At 43.2% G+C, this 8,929-nt stretch overlaps 1 protein-coding gene across 4 annotated transcripts in view; it reads right to left on the bottom strand.

Moving 5' to 3' along the window:
- Nucleotides 1–301: 301 nt before the first annotated feature.
- LOC121900247 (BTB/POZ domain-containing protein kctd15) overlaps nucleotides 302–8,929 on the bottom strand; it is a 30,693-nt gene continuing 22,065 nt past the window's right edge. For all 4 annotated transcript variants that reach the window (XM_042416605.1, XM_042416520.1, XM_042416690.1 and 1 more), the window contains one exon: nucleotides 302–3,747. In XM_042416605.1, the coding sequence (XP_042272539.1) occupies nucleotides 3,589–3,747 (159 nt within the window). In that variant the 3' untranslated portion in view covers nucleotides 302–3,588. The remainder of the gene's footprint in view (nucleotides 3,748–8,929) is intronic.

The following is an 8,929-nucleotide window of genomic DNA, read 5'->3' as shown; positions in this document are numbered from 1 at the left end:
GCTGATCTGGAATCAGCCTTGACGACGACCTTCAACGGGCAGACGCAGACATGCTCGGGTATAGTAGGCCGATGAGATTTTTCTGGTTACATCAGCTCAGTTACAGGACACAGAGTTTGAGATCCTTTAAGTATACATGTCGACTGTATTTTTCATTGTGGCATCATCTGTAATTAACACGTTTATAATACCAGTAATACAAGCAGCAGTGAGTGGTTAATGTCTTGAACAACATGAGAGCAATGAGACACATCAGACAGATATACAGTACATCCTTTTATTATCGCAAATATGCAAGAAAAGTCAAATGGAGACACTGTAAATTAACACATGCCCTTTAATACCACAGTCTAATTGTTTTAAACACTTTAAATAATATACATTTGCACCTTATTATACCCTTTGAAATGTTTTAATCCATATGTACACAATGTAATGCTTTGAATTCTTTTCATTCTTTTTGAGAAGAGGACTAAGAGGTCTCTTAAAAACACGAGGGTCCTGTAAAACCCAGAGTCCTGATAATTCAATATACAATAACTGTACAGCTGACCCGCCTTAGAGGTGGTGCGAATGCCATGTGAACTGGCTGAACACTGACCAGTACTTCATCTGAAATGTCGGCATGTATGAACATGTCTGTGAAGTTTCCAGTCCTGTGGAGTTTGTCTAGCTCTGTAGTTAACCTGCCATATATACGCTGAGTTGAAAGGGGCATTCCAGGTTTGGTTATTGCTGCTGTTGGAAAAAAAAACAAACACCTGCAATTTTAGTTCCTTCCTCTCACTTTCTGTGTAGGTTTGAATGATCATGTTTTGTTTTTATTTAGAATTCCAAGACCCGTAGCTCTTTAAAGCTGTTAATAGCCCATTCTTTGATTTCAAAACGCCACATCAGTGAGAAAATATGCCTTCTTTCCTTCTTCCCTGAAAAAAGTATTTCTTACAGATGTGTGGTTTTAGTACAACATTGATCACTTTTGTTCAAGAACTAATCCAGATGAGTTTCCACACCTCATATCATCAGATCAAAGGCCTTGGGATCAGCAGCAGAGTTAAGACGCCTGGCTGTACAGTATGTTCTGGGACGAGCTGCTGGCTGCTCAGATTTGACTCATCAGTTTGTTTGGTTTGTTGCGGTGTGGTCCAGTGAGCCACAGCGTAGGAGGGCATTTTGAAAACCAGGGCATGGGGATGACACAGCAGCAGGGGGTACAACCCGAGTTTCTACTGGCACCACTGAGCTGGGAGCCTTCAGGGAGGCAGAGGGGGGTGAGAAGCGCTGTGAAGAGCCCAACATGCCGCGGCACATGAAAAGCCTGGTTGACCATTCCCTTTGAGGCGACTGGATGCAAAGGCGCAGGCCACTGGCAGGTCAGAACAAAGATGGGCTTGATTGTGAGAGGGACCCCCAGGGAGGACTGCGCTGGACTGGGAGCTACACTTACACCGAGCTCATCTTTATCCACTTGCTGGCTTTGCTTAATCAGCGGCCATCCGGAGAGCGCAGATATTAAAGAACATGGTCAGAAGAACAACTGCCCATTTTTAATGAACATATTTCAACTAGTTTATAAGAACAACCCCAGTTTAACTCAAACAACTGCCAGCGACCACAAAGATCAGAATGGGCTTCTTTTTTTTATCAGTCTTTTGGAATGGAAGAAACAGCATCTGTAAGTTACACACAAATATAAAACATGAAAAAATGGCCTTTCTTGTTTCTGTCTTTGATCCAGAAATGTTGAGAATAAGACCAAAAGAATGAGAGCAGGATAGAGTAAATGCCGCCCACTCGCCTCTTTGTGAATAACACACTGATGCTGGGAGTACAGTTCACTTTGGGTTCTGCCATACATACATGTGAAGAACCACTGAAATAATCTTGACTTAGAAGTGACAATATTGGTCTGAAGGTACTGTGAGATATTCTCAACAAAACTGTCAAGGCTGCAGGCCTGGAGGAACAAAGGTTGGTACCCTTCATACAGTTTTGAATAATGCATTGTGTCTCCTTTAGCTGTAAACTATAAAAAGAGACACCATCATTATGTTTGTACAATCAATAAAATAGGCACCTTGTCCCCTTTGGTACCTACAGTACAGTATTTGTTGTCTTTTGAGTTTTACCCCTTGACTGTTTTTAAATGTTTTAATATTCTAGCCTCCTTATATGTGTTTTGAGAGAACAGGGCAGGGCAACTCTGTTGGAAATGTTTAAGTGCAAAGAAATATTAAGCATTTAGAGTACATCTCCTGCTGATCACGAGACATACTAGTAAACGTCAGCTCTCCATGTTGGTCCTCAAGTCTTTAACATTCTAACTCAACAAAACTGCAATACACTTAAGAGCTTGTGCAACTTCAACCTGAATTCCAAATTTAAGAACTTTCTTAAACTTCTGCAAAATAGGGAGAAAAAAAAAGTTTTTTTTGCTTGTGTGAGAGAATCCGATCAGAGACCCAAGATATGTTAGCTAATAAGCAGAAATTCCAGAGCACTTTTTTATGTGTGCTACACATTTGACTATAAACAATGTCGAAACATCCAGCTTCCATCCCCATTTGAACAATGGGACTTTTTCTGGCTCTGAATGCATTGCCAGCCAGATCGCTTTAGCCACATAGCCTGCAGACATCTGAGTTTCTGCAGTTACTGCCAAGAAACTCTCCCTCACAAGCTCTCAAAGTCTAATGAATACAACGTTCGTACATCCTTCATATTGGAGAAAGGAAAAAAGAGACATTAAAAATAATCCTATTAATAATAATTGTTTACACCATGTCATGATAAGAACAGCAAAAGGATCAAGAAGAACATACTTTAGAAACAACAATGAAAAACCGTAATAAACAATCAGTTTGGCAAATGATGCTGTTTTTCGGCGAGGCCCCGACGTCTGTGAGGCCTGTGGGGGGAGACTGGATGGGGTTGGAGGGTCACGGGGTCACGGGGATTGGGGCCGTTTGGGGGACTGCGAGATTGGATTATGTCCTCTTCCTGTCATCCTTATAAGAGTCCTGTCTGCCAAAGCTTCCTCGTCCCACAGCAGGCCAGACACGTCCCCGGTCAGACAAGACATGGGCTTCATACAGACACAGAACTGGACGAAACACCTCTGAGCGCTGGGATTGGATTCAAGGAGGGAGCAGTTGTGTCCTCCCAAAAAGGGTCAGGACACCTTTTTCACAAGAAGATGAAGGAAAAATCAAGCGGTCATGGTGCTAAAGTGGTTCAAGTGAGCTGCTGTTGAGTCCATTTGTCATTGTTGTTTTTCATCTCAGTCCCAGATTATTTGGGTGTTACTGAACATAATCAAAAACTTTTGTTGCTGATGCATTTTTTTTCCTTTGTTTGGTACTACATTCCCCTTAGAGTTCTGCAGAGTTGGCGAGGTTAACAAGCCTCTGCTAATACTTAGGTATGTTTCTCGCTGGAATTGCAGGGGGCATTTTGGGAGGGTGGGAAGGAGGGGCGGTGGTGGTTGTGGTCCTGTTAGAACAGGGATGGGTCAGGGGGAGGCGGGGTGGGGTGGTGTGACAGGATGGAAGGAGTATGGGGGGTTGGCAGTCCCTCTCCCAGAATGCTCTAGTCCAGGGGTTCCTGTTTTATCCTGATGGGCGTGTTGATGGAGAGACTCCTTCGGTCCTCGCGACACAACACGTACTCGCTGAACTGGGAGGAGTCCACGCCGCCTCCGCAAGACGCTGCCACGCTAAAACCTTTCTGAAAAAGACGCTCCAGAACCTGCAAAGAGAGAGGCGAGAGAAGAAGAGAGGCAAGAGAAGGATGTTAATATCAGAACTGCCAATTAAAGTTTTACAAATAGATATGCAGGTTTCATGCTTTTTTAAATGTAAGCATGTAATACTTTCCAGCTTGAAAGTTATGCTTTTCTAAACAGAAACAGACCACAGTCAGTCATTTCCTCCCATAAAAATGATGATCATGGCCAATAGAAATGTTTAGTGATATCTCATTACCGGAATTTTAAGGGCGACCAGTCCATTTTCAATAAATGCTCAACAGCAGCAAATATAAGTAAGTCTTGGATAGGTATCCCTTTTTGACATGCATCCATCCTCACATCAACCTCAGATCTTCATCAGTCACAACATGCACCATGTGTCATTAACCTCCCCCTCCTCCGATCACATGGACTGATGGAAATGAAACCAGAGGGCTCTCCGACATTACACCACCTCTGCAATATTCATGCCGCTTGTGCTGGATTGGCTACTGAACCGAGGGCATGAGCTCAAAGGGATGAGGAGAGCGGAGTGCGAGCGAGGTGTGTTAAGGAGCTGAGGTGAGCTCAGCGCGGTGATTACTGGAGCTTCTAATTTGAGTAATGAGGCTGGGGTGAGAGGAGAAGTGAGGTCCGTGAGCAAAGGAGAGAGCGACGTGTGGGGAATGAGGATAGGGAGTTCTGGGTGATGGGCATGTGGACAAAGTGTTGGTACCGCAGGGAGAGAGCAGGAGACGGGAATGAATGTTAGTCCTCTAGTTGGAGCAACGATACACACACTTGTCCAAATGCAAATATGCGCCGACACAGACACGTGAACTCCAACATCACTTTTCTCTCCTCATCTGCTGTAATCCTTGTGGGATGTTGTTTTTTAGAGAGGCTATATCTAAATCCCTGTGCGAGGAGTGCCGTGTATTTACTTATTCCCCCGTCCTATTAATGGAGTGTGCAGCGCATGGAAATGAAAGGTCTCGCTGAGGGCTAAGCCTTGCTGCCAGATTCCGAGCCAGAGAAGTTCACGCAAAATAGATCGTTTTCTTCAGATGCCCATACACAAACACACACTGACGCACACACTTGTGGCAGAGGATGACCTCTCTAATTACAGGAGCAAGCACCCCATCGGAGGGCCGAAGTGGGGCGCTTAGGCCTCCAGGTCAAAGGGCTGCAGCCTCCCTTGACTGGGGATTAGCACACAGAACACAGAAGAGCCGATAAATCACACACACACAAACACAAACTTGTTGATCAGACCTGTAACCCCTCACTACCTGATTAAAACTAAAATGTGGGCCGACATGCTGCTTGTAAGCAGAAAGGACCACTTGGAAAAGTTAACCCCCCCCTCCTCCTTTTTTGTCCTCTGGCCATACAACGACAACAAACTGTAATTTGTGAGACAGAAGGGGCGGCAGACAGCTGATGGTGAGGATGGCTAATTAAGAGACCTGCCCAAGCATCAAACACTCCCAAATCCATGACAGACGACAGAGGAGCCTAACGATTATGGAAATGATATTACATAGCCTTCTTTGATCATTGCATCACATTGCATTTTTCCCCATCATCTCTTAACGCATGTGGGACTCTGTCATGTTCAGCAATGAATTTGGTCACAGAGGAGAATGGCCTGATCAATAAAGATAGGCTGAAAACACTTGTATCATTAATGCATGGCAACACAAAAGACTTAAGGATATTATTATAGATAGTTGTAACTGACTCAAGGATACTGTAATGACTATAAGAAGCCATAAAAAACTTTCACATTCAGTCTGACACAGTGAATTAGTGCCACGGGGGAATAAACAATACACTGAATAATTAAGATGTATCCAAGCAAAAGGTTTTAATGTCCACAGGACAATGTCCTGAAATCAATCCCAGCTGACAAAAGAAAGAAATGCGCCCTCTTAAAAAGCTAAAACATGTCCTGGTGGCTCAGTTTAGCACTACATACTTGTGACCGCAGGCTCTCAGATCTGAGCTTATGTTGTACTTATGCAGATTTCTCTGCTTACTTTCCTGCCTCACTTGAGCGAAACCATAACAAAATATGCTAACAGAGAGTTGCATGGAGCAATCTGATTGGTTGAAGTCTTATTCAAAGCATGATGATTTCCGTGAAATGGAATTACAACTAGTTAGCTGTCTTTGTTTTTTAATTTACTTGACCACATCTTTGAATTTACACATGGCCTTCCCAGAGTCCAGCATCACTGCCATCATACTTGAGATTTGGCAATATCCCTATTGTTTTCAAAACGGGAAATAAGAAGACAACAGTACAGAAGATATGACAACACTTTATCAAAGTTTACCAGTTTTATCCTGAACTTTAATACTTCTTCTCGTCTTTTCCTGCGTGTGTGATTGAAACAGACGCTGAATAAAAGCTTCTCTTTGCCCTCTTCATCCCCAGTGATCCTTACACATTTGAAACATAATAAACTATTCTCACTGTTGCAAGGTCGACTTGGCTGCACAGGGATCTGTCCCCCAAACGCACACACATACATACACACACACACGCAAACACACCCCATTCAACTTAAAACCATCTCACTGAGCTGCCACTCAATCTGGGGTCGCCAAGGGGATGAGAAGTGGATATATCAGCCTCACTCCTCTAACCTCTCAGCATCGTATATTTCCAACACAGTGAAGATGGCAAGGCAGGAATCAAAGTGGATGAGTCTCGGGGTTGGAAACCGGAGCACAATGTAATATTGATGGCCACCGGAGTGCACACACACACACTTACAACACCTCTCTTGAGGCGCTGGAAGACACTTGCTCCTCATGGCACAGGGCTGAGAGTTGATTGACACGTATGACACACACACACTGTAGCATGTGATGGGCGCTGCACTCAGGGGGTTGCTTTTGTTTAACTATGCACAGTCTTTAATATGTGACAGGCAGCACTAACTGCAGTCTCTGCATCGTATCTTCTGCTTATTGCAAGCATCTGGCATAAAACAGCCGAGAAGCTCCAACTCTTTCTAATTCTCTGAGCCATCTGCCAGCTTTTTTAGGAATCACAAGCGACAAAAACACTTTGACAGTGTAATATATTCTTATACTATTTGCAGCACATTATCAAGTAGCTGTGTTTCTGGAACTGACACGGCAGAGCTCACCGTAACAAATGGACAGTTTAATTCAAAGCGTCTTTAAGTATTGTGAATTCACACAGTAATTTAGTTCAGGTGACACTGGTGGGAATGCAGCTGCTCACCCTGGCTGTGTAACTACCCACAGAGCTCGACAGGGAACAGAGGTGTTCAGGGTTAGGTCAGTCCTCAAAGTGACTGCAAGTACAGTTCAGACTAAACTGAACAGACTGGAGCACATGAGGTTCTCACACCATCCGACTCTCACTGGGTAACATTTTTTTATCTGTGGTCTGTGGTTTCTGGCTTGCAGCTATATATAAGCTAAGATATAACATACTGAAGTACGTTTACTATGTACTGTACTGTACAATTGTGAGGAACTACAACTTTACTTGAGTTTACATTTCAGTAGGAAACATACTTTGTACAGCACTTCATCTATTTGACAGCATGCAATCTTAAAGATTAAACTACCCCACAGTGTATGATGTGTTTAAAATCAGTTCACTTTGACCAGCTACAACATTAAATTACTGCTTGTACACAGTAATCCACCAGTACTGATAATCCAATCATATAATATACAATAACGCTCACAGATGACATTCTGCATCATGAGCCCTTTTACTTTTGATACTTCAAGTACATTTTGCAGCTAATACCTCTGTACTTTTACTTAAATATGAATTTGAATAAAGGACTTTTACTTAAACAAGGTATATTCACACTGACATTACAGTCTGCTTCCCAAGGAAATGCAACACTGTCAAATGCACACTTTTAAAAGTATTTTTCTTTATTACATTTAGAAGGAGTACAAATATTCCTCTGCACCTGATGAAGAGCCAGTTTGGGCTCAAAACATACTATATTCTAAATGTGATAAAGAAAAATATTTTAAAAGGGAGCATTCTGCAGTGTTTGGAAGCAGGGAGCATCTATAATTTTTTGGACTCAGCACCTGGACATGCAAGATGTGTGTGTATTCTGATTGCTTGGATGTGACATTTCTAAAAATGGATGTTTAATAATACATGTTTAAATGTATTTGTATTTGTGTGATCGAGTGAATAGAGACACTTTTTCCCTCCCTGTTCATGTTCTATTTCTTTCCTGTTTTAACTCCCGGCTGCTACAGTTACTCTTAGAAAGAACCACTTACTCCCCGACTAGTCTGCATTCGACAAAATATTAAACAATTTATAAAAAACAATTTTCTGGCACCAACTGCTCTGAAGCTGTCAAAACGTCCAGTCTCCATCCTCCCCACACTGTGGGTTAACCTGATGCCTGTTGAGCCTGAGTGCCTGATGTTGTTTTCGACCCGCTGAGCCTAACAGGGAGCACAGGGAGCCCAGCCACAGCAGTGTTAATGTCTTGTTCTGCCAATCGGGCCACTGAGGAGCACAACTGAGGTGTTTGTGTGGCCTTGTCAGCTCTGATGAGCTGTGCTTTCTCTCTTTACTCAGACCAGGATTGATGGAGTGGCAGTGTGACATGTAAGAGAGTGTTGCGACGTGTTGCGTTCCTTGCCTGGGCAGCAGGGGGACAGGGAGCCCTTCTCTACGACCGCCTCCGCTGTCACATTGATGAAGGACGGATTGGCTCTGGTCTGATCTGAGTGCTTCATCATGGTGATGTATGGGGCAGTAGGCCCGGCTCCGGCTCAGGGACGCGCGTGTGTGTACACCTCTGTGGCTCTTTGGCTAAATGTTTTCCCTCCGCTAAGTGCCTTTCCTGCTCTCTGTTTCTCTCCGCTGGATCTACATCACAGCGCAGGTGGTTTGCATTATTCCCTAAATTCCATTCATGACTTCATGGAGAATCACGTGCCAAGGTGGAGTTGTTTATTCTCACTCTCTCACATCTGAATACACAAGATGAAGGACTAAAGAAGGGGTTGCATTTACAGTACACAATGTAATACTTTCCTTCCAAGATGTCTTTTCTGTAGACTGATACAAATAGCTACTATTCTTATATCTAACTCTTAATAGAATATAATACAAAAATGTGCCAGAAACTTACACTCTTGAAAAGAGCCTGAAAAAATTCCTTG

Source organism: Thunnus maccoyii, chromosome 1, assembly GCF_910596095.1.
Source record: "Thunnus maccoyii chromosome 1, fThuMac1.1, whole genome shotgun sequence".
NCBI classification, from domain to species: Eukaryota; Metazoa; Chordata; class Actinopteri; order Scombriformes; family Scombridae; genus Thunnus; species Thunnus maccoyii.
This window is presented reverse-complemented; position numbering and strand designations above follow the sequence as displayed.